Source organism: Aquarana catesbeiana, linkage group LG02 (genome assembly GCF_042186555.1).
Source record: "Aquarana catesbeiana isolate 2022-GZ linkage group LG02, ASM4218655v1, whole genome shotgun sequence".
Taxonomy (NCBI): Eukaryota; Metazoa; Chordata; class Amphibia; order Anura; family Ranidae; genus Aquarana; species Aquarana catesbeiana.
In genome coordinates, this window is record NC_133325.1 from 436,667,340 (window position 1) to 436,687,219 (window position 19,880).

A 19,880-nucleotide genomic window follows, 5' to 3' on the forward strand; every position below is an offset into this window, starting at 1 on the left:
ATAACAAACATGTTATACTTACCTTCACTGTGCAGCTCGTTCTGCACAGAGTGGCCCCGAACCTGCTTTTCTGGGGTCCCTCGGCGGCTGTTTCAGCTCCTCCCCGCAAGAACTATCCACCTTAATGCGAGCTCCCTGGCATGGTGGTTAGTTCTTGCGGGCGCGCTCCCGTGATACAGCCGGCGGCTATAGCCGCTCACTGTATCACTCGGCTCCGCTCCCTGGCGCGCCGCGTCATCGGATGTGATTGACAGCAGCGCGAGCCAATGGCTGCGCTGCTTTCAATCCATCCACTGCAGCCAATTAGCGACCAGGCTGAGCTGCAATAGAGATGACGGGAACGAGCAGCGGAGATTCGAGGTGTCAGGTAAGTAAAACGGGGGGGCTGGGGGCGGCGGTATTGTCAAAAGTTTTTTCACCTTAATGCATATAATGCATTAAGGTGAAAAAATTTTTACCTTTACAACCCCTTTAATGAATCTTTTGTCTTGAGCTCCTTCTGGAAATAGCAGTGCATTTCCTGGTATATGAGGGCTTTAAGTAATACTGCATATATAGTCCCAATACTCTATTTGTGTAGTATGTAGGATTGCCACTTCATCCCTTTAAACCTGAATACATATTAATTACACAGGTTCTGTGGCTGATTAAGATGGTAATTAAACTAACTCAGTGCATTATCTGCATTAAATTAGCCTCGGAACCTGTGTAATTCATATGTGTTTGGGTTTAAAGGGATGAGGTGGCAACCCTAATAGTATGAGATCTAAAGCACTGTGTCTCTGACTGTTATGCCCCGTACACACGATAGGATTTTCCGACGGAAAATGATTGATGGGAGCTTGTTGTCGGAAATTCCGACCGCGTGTAGGCTCCATCGGACATTTTCCATCAAAATTTCCAACACACAAATTTTGAGATCTGAATCTCAAGTTTTTCGACAACGAAATCCGTTGTCGTAAATTCCGATCGTGTGTACACAATTCCGACGCACGCAAGTTCCACACATGCTCGGAATCAAGCAGAAGAGCCGCACTGGCTATTGAACTTCATTTTTCTTGGCTCGTCCTACATGTTGTATGTCACCGTGTTCTTGACGGTCGGAATTTCCGACAAGATTTGTGTGACCGTGTGTATGCAAGACAAGTTTGAGCCAACATCCATCAGAAAAAATCCATGGATTTTGTTGTCGGAAAATCCTATTATGTGTACAGGGCATAAGTCTCGGAAGATTTTGAGTGTTATTTAGTGTTGCCGCTATTGTGCTGCTCACTGTTATCCTTGCTGGAGGCTCCGACAAAAGGAAGCAAAACCCAGCCAAGATGGTCACCTTCATACAGAGACACAGTGCAGAAGAAGGCATGGCAAGTCAGTGACTAGAAAAGGATCAGCAGCTGGGAGACCACAGACAATATTATTGACTAATCTTTTGCCCTATGCCTGCCCTTTTTGGTAAAAGTTTCCAGAATCCAGTTCCTCTTTAAATGGCTAATTTGAAGCATAAATGGCTGTTATATGAAACTTTGGAGACCTATTAATACTTTGCCCAATAGCCATGAAGTTTTTTTTTATATACATCTAATGATTAATTGGAACTGCAGGTTTTATTACAGTCTCAAATTACGATTTTTCTAGTGAAAAGAAACTATGATGATAGAAACACTGTAACATCAGGAAAGGAATTTGTAATCAGATTGTCCAAGTAAAGCGTTAAATTTATTGGCACCTCTATCTGAATTTCAACATGCCTTGCTATTAAATTCAGTGACAAACAACTGTTTCATCATGGGTTACAGAAGGGGAAATTAAGACGAATTAAAATAGCACTCATCTCATATTACTGTCGACCTTCACCTTGTTATTTTGCAAGTATATTTTTGGAGATGATTTCCTGGTTCTGTGTTGAACAAGGTTCTTTTCATGATCATCAAGGCTGTTGTTTTAACTGCACAGTCTCAGGTACACATCAACTAGATTTAATAACCTCTTGATTTACATATGTTGAAATGACATTCTTCCATACATTAACTAGCCAGACATGTTTCAAAGTATAAAACAGTGTTTTATAGAATTAAAAAAAAAAAATCCCACCGTACCTCCTGTACATCTTTTTTCATCAAGAAATTCTAAAATGCCCTTAGGCAAAAAAATTAGGTGATTTCAGTTGGATTAAAGTGGTTCTAAAGGCTGAAGGTTTTTTACCTTCATGCAGCTCCCCCCGCAACGCCCCCGATACTTACCCGAGCACGATCGTGATCCAGCCGTGTGCACGAGAGCAGCTGCTGTCCTGGGTTTTTTCCTTCTCGTATGCTGAGAGACAGTAGCGGGAGCCATCACAGCCAGTGTGGCAGGAGTAGGGGCTGTGGCCCGTTCAGTGTGTCTTATGGATACACAAAGCAAGGCTTGGAAGTGAGCAAGCATGAGTGCCCCCATAGCAAGCAGCTTGCTATGAGAGCACTCGGAGAAGAAGAGGAGCCAGAAACACCTCCCACCCTGTTCTTGGACAATCAATAACCTTGACATTGTCCATGGTGATGGAAGGAAGGTTCCCGGCCAGAAGAACACACAATAGCGCTGCAGGGGGGATTCCCCCATCAACCCTGAATGTGTTGATGGGAGAATTGAGCAATTTTCTTTCCTTCCACCTCAGGTTTTTGCATAATCAATTGGCAGCCTAAGGCAAATGGTGTCAAAGCCCCCCCCCCCCCCCCTAGTTTCCGATAATAGTTGTCTCTGCGGCGGACTCGCCACAAGATCACTTTTATCAGCGGCGGGAGAGGGCCCCCCCTTCCGCCGCGCTCCGGTGCCTTCTGCTGCTTACCGGAGCCGTCGGCAGCGGCGGAGGCGATCGGATCCTTCTTGGTGTTAGGTATGGAAGATGGCCCCCACCCGTATCCATACCATTGCAGGACGGAAGCGACGTCAAAACGTCACTTCCGCCCATAGCTCTTAAAGGGCCATTTTTTTTTTTTATTGCATTTTAGTGTAAATATGAGATCTGAGGTCTTTTTGACCACAGATCTCATATTTAAGAGGTCCTGTTATGCTTTTTTTCTATTACAAGGGATGTTTACATTCCTTGTAACAGGAATAAAAGTGACACAATTTTTTTTTTTTAAAGAACAGTGTAAAAATAAAAGGTAAAATAAATAAGAAAAGAAAAATTTAAAGGCGCCCTTGTCCCGCCGAGCTCGCGTGCAGAAACTAACGCATACGTAAGTAGCGCCCGCATATGAAAATGGTGTTCAAACCACACATGTGAGGTATCGCCGCGATCGGTAGAGCGAGAGCAATAATTCTAGCCCCAGTCCTCCTCTGTAACTCAAAACATGCAACCTGTAAATTTTTTTTAAATGTCGCCTATGGAGATTTTTAAGGGTAAAAGTTTGTCGCCATTCCACGAGCATGCGCAATTTTGAAGCATGACATGTTGGGTATCAATTTACTCGGCGTAACATTATCTTTCACAATATAAAAAAAAAAAAAGTTGGGCTAACTTTAATTTAATTAAAAAAAAAGTGTGTGTTTTTTACAAAAAAAAGTGCGCTTGTAAGACCGCTGCGCAAATACGGTGTGACAGAAAGTTTTGCAATGACCGCCATTTTATTCTCTAGGGTGTTAGTAAAAAAAGTATAATGTTTGGGGGTTCTAAGTAATTTTCTAGCAAAAAAAAGTTTTTAACTTGTAAACAACAAATCTCAAAAAGAGGCCCGGTCCTTAAGTGGTTAAGTGGTTCTCTGATCTTTCTCTATCTCCTTCCCTGTAAGAGGGGAATCCCATTTTAACCAGCCACGGTCTCCACATCCTTTCACATTCCCTAAGATTTCCTCTTTTTTGTATAGACTACTTTTTCTTTCTGTATTGTCTCATTTATAGTATTGATCCATTCAGTCACTGCTGGGGGGTCTCCTTGACTGCTATCTCTGTGCAATCAATTTTATAGGTTGAAATAAGCATCTTAGCATCGCTACTGTGGTATTCAACCCTTCCCTAGATTTCTCCCTGTGTCCCAATACACAGAACTTAGCTTCCATCCCCAGAGTTGTCCCATAGATCTTATTTATGGTGTCAAGAACCTCTGACCAGTATCAAAATAACTTTGGACACCACCACACCATATGTATAAGATCTCCGGTCTCCTGCCATCTGGGGCAATTAGCATCAAATCTCCTTCCACATGAAATTGTAACATCTTTGTCCCACGCTGATATGAGAGCAATTGTGAACCATGTGAATTGAGAGATTTAACACCTATGCAGACTTCCTGACAGCATGGATGGAATTATGTTAGAACAGGGTTATTTCATAACTCCCACCTTGTTCTTGGACAATCAACATCTACCTTGACATATTCCATTATGATAAGGTATATGTGTTGTCTGTGTGGATATGAATGGTAAGCTATTAAACTATCTTCAACATTACAGAACATGTCCAGTGCAATGTGACTAATTGAGAGAGAAAAATATCACCGCTCTGAAGGAGGTCTGTGAGGAACAAACATTTTCTCCATGCTGGAAATAACAGGTGCAGGCAATGCTGGTAATTGAGAGGTAAACGAGAAATCCTGGACAGCCACACTCAAAAGTAATCTTCGATCTTTATTTAAGTATAATCATAAAAATACATGCCACAGCATCACAAAGCAGGAAAGCTGACACGTTTCACACTGTAGTCAGTGCTTAATCATAGATTAAGCACTGACTACAGTATGAAACGCGTCAGCTTTCCTGCTTTGTGATGCTGTGGCATGTATTTTTATGATTATACTTAAATAAAGATCGAAGATTACTTTTGACCTCGTAATGTGACTAACTACTACTAGATATACCATGACCTGGATAAATGAGAACCTATGCAAAGTGTAAGGAACCAGCTTTAACCTCAAATAAAGTATTGGAAGAAGTCATTTCTTTTTTTTTCTTTTTTTGAAATTTCCTTGCACATAATTGGATGTGTGAACTGCACATTTAAAATAAAACTACGGGCAAACCTTTTTTTTTTTTCCATTTTGGATAGAGCAAGGGAGGGTTATAACCCCTATCCGATTTTTTTCACCATCTCTGTCCCATCGCGGAGATTTCCCTTCACTTCTTGTCTAATAGCCAAACAGGAAGTGAGAGGAAATCCCTAGAAAGGAATCCCTTGGGGACCCCCAGGTCACCAGAAGTAGTGTCCCCATTGGAAGATTTCCCCTCTATTACTTTTCTGGGGACAACCCAAAATGTGGGATTTTCTTTTACTTTTAATGATAATAGTAAACAGGACAAATAGAGAGGGTAAGGCTATTTTTCCACTATTGTGTCCTCAAAGTCGCACGATTTACACTGCAACTTTGCTAGGCTGTTTGTGATGCGATGTCATGCGACCGCCATGAAAACCATGTGAGAACAAGTTGCACCGATGTCGGAACAAAGTAGTGCAAAAACCTTTCTTGGAGTCGCTACGACTTGAGTCGCACCAATTAGAACGGGGACCATTGAAATACATGGGTTTTGACTTGTCATGCGACTTCACATGTGTCAAGTCACACAACAACTCGCAGTAGTGGAAACAGAGTCTGAATCTCCTTAACAAGGACACAGACAGCAATAAAACCTGACATGCACTCTAATCTCTCTCCACTTTATCCAAAACTTAAAAAAAAGTTTTGCCTTTAGTTATATTACTTACTCATTATTATATGTGGGGGCAGCATTAGTTTTCACTTTGTAGGCTTTTTTCCCTTTGTTTTCATCTGGTGAACTAGCCAGTAACACACCTCAACATCAGTGTTCCCTCACTCTGGATAAAGTAGCACAAGAGGCATCTTTGGACAGCAGCATTGTCAGTTGGGGGGGAGGGGGCTGCTAGATGTACTAGCAGATTTAAATACAACAAACTTTTTTTTTTTCCTTTGAGGATAAAGGTTTTACATAATAAAATAAAAGCTGATCATAGTAAGCACCCCATGTCAGTGGTAAATGGTTTGTCTCAATCCTCTAACTGCTACATCTGCGGGACAGCTTGTTCTGCTGCAAAACAACAGACTTATTGGTCACCAGGTGAAAATAAAGGAAATAATGCCTAAAGAAGAACTCATGCAGCCACCATAACTACGAATTGGTAAGCTGCAATATATTACATATTACATTTTTGATTTTGGGTTTAATAGTGTGTTAACGCCATTTAAATTAGGCCCTAATAGATTTGTGGAATATGTCTATATGATATGTTAAAGTTTTACATTTCAAAGCTCCCAAAAGATATTCACTGGTTGGTGTTCTTGATAGCACCTCCACTTCAATGCCATCATTTACTGATATTGCACAGTTTTCAGAAAGTTTGGAATAAGTGCTGTGGTTTCCTATATGTAAAATAAGTGTTACTAAACCCACAACAGTAAAATCGGTCTGTATATGCAGTAAAGCATGCTTGTTATACTCACTGAACCTAAGGGGTTAATCCTGCGCATTGTGAAAAAAGACTGTTTGATCCTGTTTCCCCCCCCCCCACCTTCTTTCACTGTCCCCAATCCATCTCCTGATAGTTTAGAGCCTTTGGAGTCACTCTGCACATGCTCAGTTTGGTGTGTATTGCTGGAGAGTTTCTTTTTTTCTTGAGTGGGTACATGTGATCAGCACAGGGCCAATCAGCTCTGTCAAGACAGAGGGTTGGGGGTCCTGCAGCCTCATAGGACGGTCAGAGTAGAATGAAAACTCCCCCTACAAGTTTTAACCAGACACTGATAGAAGTCACAAGACTGCCATATACTGCTGATGAGAAAAGGTATTTCTCATCATGTTCTGTGGGCAGGCATGTGCTGGACTACCGGGAGTTTCCTGGTGGGCCGATAACTCAGTGGGCCGGGATTCCCCATCCCTGTCCACCCGAATCTCCTGCTGTGCAGCTGTTTAGAAAAAAAAACTTCTCCGGGCCTCCTGTATTCAGTTGGGGCCAGGGGACAGAAAGCCAACTATTTCATCACGTTCGGGTTTGCATGGATCAATGATCAGGCTGCATTAACAGGCACTGGTGAGACTGCAATAATTGGGCACTGGTGTGGCTGAGCTGATGGGCACTGATCAGGCTGTATTAATGGGCACTGGTGTGGCTGCACTGATGGGCACTGATTAGGTTGCATTAATGGGCACTGTCGAGGCAGCATTAATGGGCATTGGCATGGCTGTGCTGATGGGCACTGGCGTGGCGAGGCTGCATTAATGGGCACTTGTGTGGCTGCGCTGATGGGCACTGGTTTGGCTGCATTAATGGGCACTGGTGTGGTTGCATCAATGGGCACTGGTGTGGCTGCATTGACGGGCACTGGTGTTGCTACATTAATGGGCACTGGTGTGGCTGCGCTGATGGGCACTAATGTGGTTGTGCTGATGGGCGCCGGTGAGACTGCATTGATGGGCCCTAATGAGGCTGCAGTCATTGCCATAGAAACATTTGTAAAGGGGAGTAGTTAGTAAGATGACCACACCCATGTGGGGGCGCCCGAAATATTTCTGCACCCAGGTGCCTGTGACCCTAGGATCGGCCCTGTGAGGGGCATTGTTGTAGATTAGGGTACACTAGTGATGGCCTCTGAAGAGTGAACCACAGTGGATCACTTTTCAGAGGGTGTTTAACAGTTGGCAAGGAAGCATTATATTGCCTCCTCACCATCTGATTTTTTACTTAAAAACCTGCATCACCTCGCTGCAACTGCATTCGTCTTTATGGGGGGGCGGGGGTTGCCAGATATAGGATCCGCCCCGAGTGCCAAATTCTCTAGGTACGCCCTGCCTATAAGAGAAATAACGTAGAATGGCTAATGGCCAGAGAAGAAGGGGGGGGGGCAGGTTTGCATTGGGAGAGATCTTTCATCCGCACTGCCAATCACCTCACTTCAAAGGGGGGGAACCTGGCTCAGCCTCAGCGCTGCTGTATTGCTGAAAGGCAGCCAATAACTGTGCAGCACTGCCGGTTTCTGAAATTGCAGCCAATGAGGCTGTAGCAATGTTCCTGCATGACGTTAGCCCTCCTACTTCATGCAGTGATGTGAGGAGGAGAAAAATACAGAGGCGATAAAGTGAAATAATAAAAGAGGTGAGTGAGGAGTATAGTTTCAGTTAACACATTTTCAAACAGAAAAATAAATGTTGTAAAACTAGGAGGACACATATATTTGTTCTGTTCAATGCCCAATAGTGGAATGTTTTTACTTATGTTTTTTTACCCAATTGCTATTATAGTTTATATACCGTTTTTGTGCGTGTTTGCTAAATTAATATGGGCCGGTCTGGATGAAGTTGAGGGCCAAATTTTTGTCCCAGTCCAGCCCTGACTGTGGGAGACCAGATATAGTGAATGCAGGTTCTGGGTTTAGTATTACTTGAATGGAGAACTATTACATAGCACAGATAAGTGCGCTGGTGGCCGCTAAGATAGCATCACTAATAGCATTCAGAACAGCCTGTTCTGCAAATGTAATCCCCATTTAAAAGTCACCGTTTAACCAAATGATCAGAAGAAAACAACACTGTGAAATTAAAACGTATCACATTATTTTTATCTGTCTGATGAACAAAGCAAAATCCAAATAAAAAAAATAAATAAAAATAATAATAAAAAAAAAAAAAAAAAAAAGGGTGGAGGGCTTTCCTAAATCTATTTACAAATGTGTATCATTTTATTTTATTTTTTTGTTTTTTTTAAACAAACGTAGAAATGCTCACTAGACTTACAACTATCTGTAAAATTTGCTTAAGGCTGAAAGGTGTGAGCATTTAACAAGGGGGTTTGAGTTTTTCAAATGCAGAGAAATTCCCAGAAGCAGGAAGAATGGGTATATTTACATAAACTGAATTTGCATAATGTTGATAGTGAGCTTGTTCAGGCAGGTAGGACTTTTGTGCATGTGAATCAGTAAAGAACAATGTAGTACTAGCAGATTAAGCATACAGGAAGCAGAAAGGTGGAAATTCCCAGCTGTCCACCTGACACCAGATTAAACTTTGTACTTGTTCCACACACACAGGCTTCAAACATCTTTCTTTGATTGGATACAATAAACAGGTACTCAAACACTGGGTCTGAAGCTGCTTTCCTTTCCTTGTTTTTTTTATTCTATAGACAGAAGTCTTTAATGGAGAAGTATGGCCAAAGCTCTTTTTGGTCATACTTCTCTTGTGGGTCATAGGAGTGCAGAATGAAGTGCTTAAAGCGGATTTCCACCCAAAAGTGGAACTTCAGCTTTAAGTACTTCTTACCCCCTGACATGCCACATTTAGCATGTCATTTTTTTTGGGGTGGGGGTACCTGGTTTCGACAGGTACCCCGTTTCCACTCCCGCTGTGGGCCGCCTACGCGACTCCTCTGCTCCCCCTAGGTGGCCCCTTGCCTCCCCCCAATCTTATGGGACACATCACAGGTCCCGGAACATTGCACGGCCTTTCATGACATGCAGAGCGACTCGCACCCAGCTGTAAAGCCACAAGCTGTCACAGTCGGGTGCCCACAGTGGTAATGCCAGCACAGCGGACAGGTGGTTGAAAGGAGTGAGGCTTTGGGTGCCCACATTGCTGGACTGTGGAACAGGTGAGTGTGTGTTTATTAAAAGTCAGCAGCTACACTATTTGTAGCTGCAGACTTTTAATAAACACAAACCCTGGTAGAAAATAGGTGCTAAAGATGTCAAAGATCCAGTCCAGGCTCCGCAGGAATCCCAACAGTAAAGTCCCTGAGAGTGCCCCACTGAGAGCCTGAGCCAGCCCCTTCCATCATCCTCTCCAGCGTTCCAGTGAGCACTGGAGGGGCAGAGCACAGAGCGGTGACTGACAGGCACTGCTCTGTGCTCAGAGTGGACATGAGAAGTGAGCAATCAGCTGTCTTTGGTCGCTTAGTTCTCAGATGCTGAATCTACATAGGTGAGTATAAATGGTTATTTTTATAGATTCCTGCACGTCTCTATTAACCCCAAGGAGTAGAAAAGCACAGTAAAAAAAAAAAAAAAAAAAAAAAAAGAGAATATGTATTATTCCATAAGCAAGGCTAATTTTACAAAGTGTCTGGAAGAAAAATTTTCACACCTACATGTTAAAAGAAGGGTGAGCTTAATAATCTGTATGCACTAAACATGACTTTACTAAATTTGCTTTTTTGGTAATAAGGATCACATACACACTACTAATTCTCCTAGACTCCTTTCCTCCTGGCAGCACAAAAAAAAATGCTTGACACTTGTAAACTTGTGTAGTGTGTTCAGGCACATTTAGGTGCATCACGCACTTGGGCATCAATTCATCTCTTTGGCCAGAATAAAAATTTATTCTGGCCAATTAAATCAATTAATGTTCAAGTAGTAAACACACCCAGCACTTAGGCGTGTTTAGATGCATTTAGGCACATCATGTGTTTTTTTTCTGCCAAAACTCCGCTGGTCCTGGATGCACTGGCTGTAGGGGGGGGTTCTGCCTCTAAACACCCCTGCCTCTAAAGTCCTCTAAATGCCTATATGTGCGTGGACACATAGGCTAACATGAGACAGCAGAAAAAACATCCAGTGTGTATAAGGTCTAAACCAAAGCAGTATTATTTAACTATTTATTTATTTACCTATTTTTCAAGTACCTAAAGTGGTTCATAAGGGAAAACATTTTTTACCTTTATGCATTCTCTGGATTAAGGTAAAAAAAATGTTTTAGTATTTGTATTACCCTCTCACCCACTAAATACTTACCCGAGTCCTGTATAGATCCAACACTGTGCCAGTCTGCAGCACATCTCTCCTCTCTTCCCTCTCTCACAGGACAGAAAGGCAGCAGCAGGGGCCATTGAGTCTTGATGCTGTCAATCAAATCCTGTAAGCTGGGGGTAGGGCTGAGCCACACTGTATGTATTTATAGCTTGGGAGTGTGACACCATAAGAAATGGATTCCGGTGTTGGCACATGGAGAAGAGAAAGAGCCTAGCCAGCGGGGAACCCCAGAAGAGGAGGATTGGGCCGTACTGTGCAATACCATTGCACAAAGCAGGTAAGTATAATTCTGTTTATTATTTTAATTTAAGAAGGTTTAGAACCCTTTACAGTGTCAGTGAATCCAAAATCTATTTATTTAATAGCTCTAAAAATGTTATATGTGTATTGAAACTTTCTTTAAAATACAAAGAATAAGGTTGTGAAAACATGGTGATCTTGCCAGTGCATAAGACTCCCTTGATCAGAGTGGCAACACTATAGAGCCCAATCCACAGTCTTCTGTGTTGCCACTCTGTGCATGCTCCATTCTCTGTGTAGGGGAAGCCACTTTCTATTTCTTCCCCAGTAATCCACCCTATGTGACACGCCTACATGTCATACGAGGCGGTTAAGCCTCAAGACAGACAGGGGATTACTTGTTCTTTTCTCTCCCTGTGGTCCAGCCCACTTGACCATAGAACTGAAAAAAAATAAGTCTTCTAAATGGATGTAAAATCATACAAAAAGATAATAGAATCAATGCTTGACAATTTTTTTAAACACACAATATTCGCTATTATTTCAATGCTTGGGGCAGATTTTATGTTGGTTGATCGCACGTTTATGATTATGTGTATCACTTTTCCTGCACATAGAGGTCAGAGGCTGCGACAGGAGAAGTCAATGCACACAAACTCCTGCTTGCTATCAATAAAAATAAGCTTCGCCCCAAGCATTGAAATGATTATAACAAATATTGTGCGTTTTAAATAAACATTATCAATATACTGTATACAAGCAAACATTCATTGCTTTTTTATATGAGTTTACATCCATTTATATTGTTTTACTTTTATTTACTCGTGGTGACACAATCGCCTGTGTCAGGTGGGCTTGACTAAAGGGGGAGAAAAGAGCAAGTAATCTGCTGTCAATCTTGAGGCTGGATCCGCCCATTCATCCCCCCCTCCCCCCAAGACCTGTAGGAATGAATCATGGAGGGGGACTATCCATATTAAAAAAAATATATATATATATATATATATATATTTTTTTTTATAATGACTGTTATTTTATGCTTTTTCATTTTCTAATAATATTTAGATTCTTTTTTTTTTTTACATATGGTCACGTTACTGCCAGAGTACGAATTGGCCCAGGGCGACCAAGACTCGAAGACACAAATACTGCAGTGACGTGCGCAGGATGTCCACATGTGACAACGTGACTTGCAGTGTAGCTGTATAATGACCAATTTACAGAAGATCAAGATTGGCAACCATTCTACTACTTCAATATATGGCCCATGGTTATAATGCTATTATATACTGCATATAGGTTAAAGCAGGTGATAATGGGTTTAAAGGAGTAGTATGTTTTTTTTGCTCTTCTTCTCCTTTGGATCACTCCTGTGACTCGTTTTCAGCCGACAGCAGGCTAAACTCTGCTGTTGGCTGATGTCGCTCAGCTGGTCCAGGCTCCATTCAGATGCCTGGACCGGCAGCTGGCTCAGCCTCTCAGCAAACCGCTAAGAGGCTGAGCCAGCTGCTCCTGCCCCCTGCACAGCCCAGAACTCCAGTGAGCGCTGGAGGGGCAGAGCAGAGAGCCGCTGACTGACAGTCACTACTCTCTGCTCAGATTGGAGGGGAGAACAAAGTGATCAGTGGTGTTTGATCCCTCATTTCTCAGTGCAGAGCCAGCGGAGGACAGATGCAGAATCGGACCAATGCTGCATCCACCTAGGTGAGTGTAAATGTGTATTTTTTTTTAATCTCTTTTAATTACATTTTCAGTCAGAACTGTTTTTTGGATAGAAAAGAAAACCATTATTAAATCGTTCAGGTTAATATTGCTGAACCAAGAGGAAATCTCCCTAAAGTTACAGGAAATCCCATCACTAACTGCTGTCACTGGGGCAAGTGTCCAGTCCACATTAGGAGATTTCCCATCCACTGTTCCACTGAAAACTGCATACTTTAACCAGATGTCACCAATAAAAAAAAAAAAAAAGTGAAGGAGAATCTAATGAAGGGGCATGCTGATAGCAGTAAAACCCTGGAAAAGGTTTTAGCCCTTCTCCCCACAATATAAACAAATTCTTAATATTTTTGTTAGTATGTATACAGTACATTCTTACATTCTTAAATTCTTTTATATTAAAACAAAGCCCTTCATATGGAGCGAAAAAAAGCAAAAAAAAAAAAAAGAAACGTGCCAAAAGTGCCACTGGTTTACTATCTAAATATGGGTCAAATAGTTTGTATCTTGTAGCATTAATTTCTCTGAAATAGGTTTCAAAATCAGCTAGCAAACCTATTCTAGAACAGGAAATGATTCAGCAGCGAGCCCTGCTTGTAAACTACATAAACCAACAGAGTCTACGCGTCATTACTTTGCATAGGCTTTACAAACTGGTATTGTGATGCTTACTGATTGTCATACAAAACACATCAGGCTTACTGACCTACTTAACTAGGCCAAAAAGTCAGCGTTAAGTGATGATTATAATGTGTGCAAAACCCCCAAATGAGGTTCAGTTATGCTCAAATCCAGATTTATAAGAAACCTGTAGGGATAAAATTACGGGAGCTGCTATAGCACAGCACAGGTAGCACAGATGCTCAGATGGTTTACATTTCACTGACAGCAGACTTGTTGCAGTCAGTGACTCATATTGTACTTGCCTAAATCAAAGGGGAACATGGGATCACGAATGGTAAACTTGGCAAAGTTCTGAAGAGGAACTAAACTTCCCATAACAAATAATCACCAGGAGGTAGACTTTTCCAGGAAAAGAATCACGCAAAGTCAGTTTTGCAAGAAACTCTGCCTTGACTCCTGGTGACTATTTGTACTTTCTGTAAACTGCATGACATAGGTTCACAATGTTTTGTGGAACTGGGTGTCATCCACTGGACCAAAGAGGATCGCCGCAGGGACCGAAAGAAGCATTGGTGGAGATGGTGATGGGTGCAGATTAAGCGCTGTCAGAATCCTGGACCCGCATATATGGAAGGAGAGCCAAAAGAGCTCAAATGAATAAATGAATGAATATTGATATTGTTAAAAGACAGCCAACGTGTTTCAGAGGTCAAACTCCCCCTTCCTTGGGGCTTCAGTTAAAAATTAGAACCTTGAGTGGACTCAAATTAAGGGTTTCCTGTTTTAATCTGTGCAGGGAAGCTGATTGCTAGATTGGGATTCCTGGCCATTTTTTGTTTTCATTAAAGGATCCTGGACCCATTACTTTTGAAGGACACCACGGTAAAGTGTGCCATCTCATTTGCAGGTTATGGTGAAAGCCCCCCCCCACCACCACCACCACCACCACCACCACCACCACCACCAACACATGTGTAATACTGCTTTAGGAAGTACAGTAAATCAGTTCTAAAAAAAAAAAAAAAAAAAAAGGTCCAATTAATTAGATGTACAAAGATTATTCTAATATTAAACTAGTCAGGTTACTTTAGAGCAGAATTAACAATGAAAGATTATTTTTGTAGGTGTGGGCTGCTACATTTTACAAATTGTATTTTAAATTTGAATATGTTTCAGAAAGCTTGGTTCAAAGGATTAATGATGACCTGTTTAAACAAAAAATGGAAGAGGAAAGAATGGAACTTTAAATGAGGCATGTCACTGAATAAATATCTAGTTTATATTGATCATTAAATTGTTTATTATTTCCAAATCAAGTTAAAAAGTATCAGTAATCTTTGGTAAAAGACATGATATACTGTAAATAACAGTATACACATACAATTATTATACAAAGTAAAATACAAAATGATTAGCAGTACAATTTCATAGATCATTCATCCATTAATAATAAACATAAGCAATTGCTTATTTTTTTGAGAGATGATTCTCTTTTTAAAGGGTATCCTATATTTATGTTATTGATTTAATTTCAGAGCATTTTACTCCTGATGAGGGCCGTGAGCCATGAAACGTGCGTCGAGTACACTTTGAACTGATGCCCAGACAAATTTGGCTCACTAATAGCAATTGCTTATGTTTATTATTAATGGATGATATAAAGTCCCATTCTTTCCTCTTCCTTTTTTTGTTATGATTAGGTTTTGTCAGGTCACATTAGTACAATGATGACCTGTTTTACTTATCTTGTTTCATGTAGACACTTATGCATACACTCCCTTTTGTGAGAAAACCTGTACTGCTTTTCCGTATTGCCCAGAATTAAGGTTAGGTATCATATTTGCATAGGTAAATGCATGAGTCACGTAATATCCATCTCAGTACAGTTCCGCAGTAGGCCAGGTAACAGAAAAAATAAACACTCACAAATGGTCACTAAATAGGCTATCTAAAGCTTTCTTGGAGGTTATTTTTTGCACTCACCCCCACCCCCAAACAAAGAAAATATATAACAAACCTCATAGCAACATTGCTTCCATCGATGACAATGGGCCTTAGGTTGTTACTGTCACCCTCCTCAGGAGATGTGGTTGCCCTTGTCCCCAGACCTCCTCGAGAGACTAAAGTAAGATCTAGGGTCTCCTCAGGCACAGCCTCCCGTTCTGGGTTTCCTCCATGTTTCACTAGTTCTCCCAGCACACTGTTTGTATCTGCTTCAACACCAAGATTCTGCAGAACTGAATGAATTTCTACTGCAGAATAACCCAGTTTTCGGAAGAAGTCCACTCTCATCTGCATCTCTGACTGGTCCACAACATCAGAACTGGACTTTTCAGGTGACCAATCCCCTTGTCTTTTAGGAGCCATTCCCCGGGACGGAACATAGCTCATGCTTTGAAAGCCAGAGTCATATGCGTCTCCATATTTCACAGTGTCATTCTTTGGCGTTTCATGCCCATTTGACTTACTGGGCTCCTTCCATCTTGAAATATCCAAACAGTGGTTGAAATCATATGGAAGACTATCCATACCGAGTTCTTCAGTCTAGAATGCTGTGATGACCTCCAGTTTCAACTGCAAACAAAAAATTAATGATTAACCTTCAGTTACTTTTAACAGTGGTATTAACTGCAACATGTCATACCTCACTTCCCCTCATAGCATTATCTCAAGAATTTTCTACAGAGGTTAATGATCAATGCCATTCATCTGGCAAGCATTTTTTCTTGTAAAAATGAACCAAAATTAAAAGTCTTACAAGTTTTTAAAAAAGCATTTCACAAGGACACCTTCAAGGTGACTCTGACCTGGATATGAAGTAAGGCTAGAATGGAAGCTTAAATAGGGTGAAGCATACCATTATTAACAGATAGCGGCATTTATCATGTTAAGAGTTTTGGAATACTAAGAATTACATAAGATATCTACAAGGGTTAAAGTGGTTTTAAAGGCTGAATGTTTTTTACCTTTATGCATTCTAAGCACGAAGGTAAAAAAACCTTCTGTGTGCAGCATGCCACCCCAGAACCCCCCTAATACTTACCCTAGCCCCATCGCGATCCAGCGATGCGCACAGGAGCAGTGGCTCCCCCTGGTCTCTCCCTCCTCATTGGCTGAGACACAGCAGTATTGGCTCAATTGCTGTCAATCAAAGTCAGTGAGGAGGGAGCACTCATGAGGGCCCCCATTGCAATGGGGGCACGCAGCAGGGGGGGAGGGGCCAGGAGCGCTGGAGGGGGACCTGAGAAGAGGAGAAACAAGGCTTCTCTGTGCAAAGTTTTTGTGCAGAGCAGGTATGTATGACATGATTGTTTTAAACGAATGTGAACCTTTAATATCACCTTTAATATCACTTTAACTGCCTAATTTAGGGGACAGGAAAAGTAGTTTTACTGACCTGGTCATCCGCTCCCCTCCACTGCAGCAGTGGACTATCCCTCAGCGTCCACATGTCCAATGCAAGGCTAGGCTAAGCGTTCCTCTAGACTTAAACATGCAGTTTACCCTTGAAATTCAGGCCTACTGCAAAGAACTTTGTTTTCTGGATTTCAACTTTACTCTCCTAATGTCAGCATTGCCCCATCAAATGAACCTACTGACATGATGATCTGTACATTATATTGCATTTGTATACATTATTTATAGTTTTCATGTTTCAATTTCCTATAAATGTGGTTTGACTTCTGCTTTTCTTAATGGTTATATGGCTCAATATTGAAGGTATAACGTCTGTAACACAATTAGGTAAGACAGGCTAAACATTGTGAAATACGTCACCACAAGACTTTTTGTTACTAGATAGAATATGACTTTAAAATGACAGAGTATTCTAGAATAGGTCCATGGCTCTTGGAACCAAAGAAAGAAAATCAGGAGTCAAGAAGCTAACCACACATTCAGTGTAATGTCAAATCAGCAGAAGGGGACGTGCTTCCAAGTCACCTTCTAGTCTTAGTGCAATAGTGACCACCTACATCTATAGTACTAGTATATTACATATGCAGGGAGCGGGGTTTGACCATCTGATCTCAAGAAAACCCCAAATTTTGCATTGCCCTCAGAAAAGTAATAGAGGGGAAATCTTCCAATGGGGATACTAGTTCTAGGGGCCTAAGGGGACCCCAAAGGATTCCCTTCATTTGCAGGGATTTCCCCTCACTACCTGTTTTGCTATAGGACAGGAAGTGAAGGGAAATCTCTGCAATTGGACATAGATGGCAAAAAGAAAATCTGACAAGGGTTATAACCTTCCCTTGCTCTATCCAAAATTAAAAAAAAAGGTTTGCCTATAGTTCTTCTTTAAGTATATACTTTATTACCGGTCTTAGGGCTGGGTCATACCAGATGCAGTCCAGTGTATTTTTAATCTGCACCAAAAATGGACAGTGTTTAACATGGATTTCAATGGCCCTAGTGTGGTAAGTTCCAGTGCAGTGAACACAATTAGAGCATGTTGCATTTTTTTCTGTATGGAATGCTATCTGGAACATGGCAAAACGCATATGTAATCAATTGAGATGAAGAAAAAAAAAGGGGGGTAAAACGCACCAGAACCATTCAAAAAATACACCGGAACACATTTAAAAACATGCATGCAGAAATGCATCCGGAATGCAGAAATTGTGGTGTGAACCAGCCGTAAAGTAGAACTCCACTCAAGTTTTCTTTTACTTTTGGATAGAGCAGAAATAGGTGACAAGCTCTATCTGCTTTTTTTGTCTTTGTCACTGTTGGGGGGGATCTACATGAACTATTCATGGTGACCAATTTACCTGGATAGTGAGGTGGTTGCCACTGGAATAGATGTAAAGGGAATATCTTTTAACTCCTTCCTGCCACTGCCTCCTGGCCCTTTTAGCAGCTTCTAAGTGCCGGAAGGTGGGCATTCAGGTCATGTGACCGCTGTGATTGGCTGTCACAGTGGTCACATGATCGGAAAGCTCCCGATCGCAAGTATGCATCAGGAGCTTTCAATCCCCACCAGTGACTGTGCTGGGACTGTGCAGGGCGCAACTGGTTAAAGGGGATACCTGCCCTTGATACCAATGCATCAGGTGGGATTCCCTTTGATTCCAGTAGACTTTCACTTACTTCCTGGTGTGCCTCTGGGGACAGGAAGTGCAGAGAAATCTCACTTACAGAAACCTGACAACTATTGAAACCTTTCAATGCTCCATCCAAAACTGAAAAAAAAATGTCAGGACTTCCATCTTAACAGGGAGCACTATAAAGGGGGCATTACATTACAAGAAAGAACAGGGGGCTGTGATTTTGTGCTGTCTATTACTGTTCTAGAATTTATCCACTTTATATTAGAAGCCAAATTTTGCCCACAAATTCTTAAAGAAAGAACGTTTAACATCTTTGCAACATTGTGAAACAAAGTATAACTAAAGGCAACATTTTTTTTTGTTTTCTTTTAGTTTTGCCCCTATAAGGGGATTCAACCTCTCTGTTTTTCCTGTTGACCTTTATCGCCGAAAGTGAAATCCCAAATTTTGGGGTGTCACCACGAAGAGAAGGGACACTAACTCTGGTGACAACCAGGGATTCCATTACTTTAGAGTTTGGGTCACCAAACTTTCTAAACAAAGGGCCAGTTTACTGACCCTTGGGCTTGAGGGGGGCAGGACTGTGGCCATTAGGAGTATAAATTGTCTTAGCGATAGCGGAAGTAAACACTGCATCTTTGTCATTAGGGGGAGGAATAGTGCCCCATCATTGGTGTCAGTGTGAGGAATAGTGCCTCATCGTTGGTATCAGTGGGAGGAATAGTGCACCATCATTGGTGTCATGGGGAGGAATAGTGCCCCATTGTTGGTGTCATGGGGAGGAATAGTGCCCCATCGTTGGTGTCAGTGTGAGGAATAGTGCCTCATCGTTGGTAGCAGTGGAAGAAACAGTACCCCATCATTGGTGTCATGGGGAGAAATAGTGCCCCATTGTTGGTGTCAGTGTGAGGAATAGTGCCTCATCATTGATATTAGTGAGAGGAATAGTTCCCGGTCGTTAGTGTCAGTGTGAGCAATAGTGCTCCATCTTTGGTGTCACGGGGAGAAATAGTGCCCTATCGTTAGTGTCAGTGGGAGGAATAGTGCCCCATCTTTGGTGTCATGGGGGGAGAAATAGTGCCCCATTGTTAGTGTCAGTGGGAGGAATAGTGCGCCATCATTAGTGTCAGTGGGAGGAATAGTGCCCCATCTTTGGTGTCATGGGGAGAAATAGCGCCCCATCGTTAGTGTCAGTGGGAGGAATAGTGCCCCATCGTTAGTGTCAGTGGGAGGAATAGTGCCCCATCTTTGGTGTCATGGGGAGAAATAGTGCTCCATTGTTAGTGTCAGTGGGAAGAATAGTGCCCCATCGTTGCTTTCATGCGGAGGAATAGTGCCCTATTGTTAGTGTCAGTGATAGGAATAGTGCCCCATCATTGGTTTCATGGGGAGAAATAGTGCCCCATCTTTGGTGTCATGGGGAGAAATAGTGCTCCATTGTTAGTGTCAGTGGGAGGAATAGTGCCCCATCATTGCTTTCATGGGGAGGAATAGTGCCCCATCGTTAGTGTCAGTGAAAG

The 19,880-nt window shown here is 41.9% G+C and overlaps 1 protein-coding gene across 2 annotated transcripts in view; it reads right to left on the reverse strand.

Annotated features, from left to right (window-relative positions):
* Positions 1-19,880, reverse strand: part of ZC3H12A (zinc finger CCCH-type containing 12A) — a 40,785-nt gene that overhangs the window by 12,580 nt on the left and 8,325 nt on the right. For both annotated transcript variants that reach the window (XM_073615532.1, XM_073615534.1), the window contains exon 2: positions 15,327-15,883. In XM_073615532.1, the coding sequence (XP_073471633.1) occupies positions 15,327-15,838 (512 nt within the window). In that variant the 5' untranslated portion in view covers positions 15,839-15,883. The remainder of the gene's footprint in view (positions 1-15,326; positions 15,884-19,880) is intronic.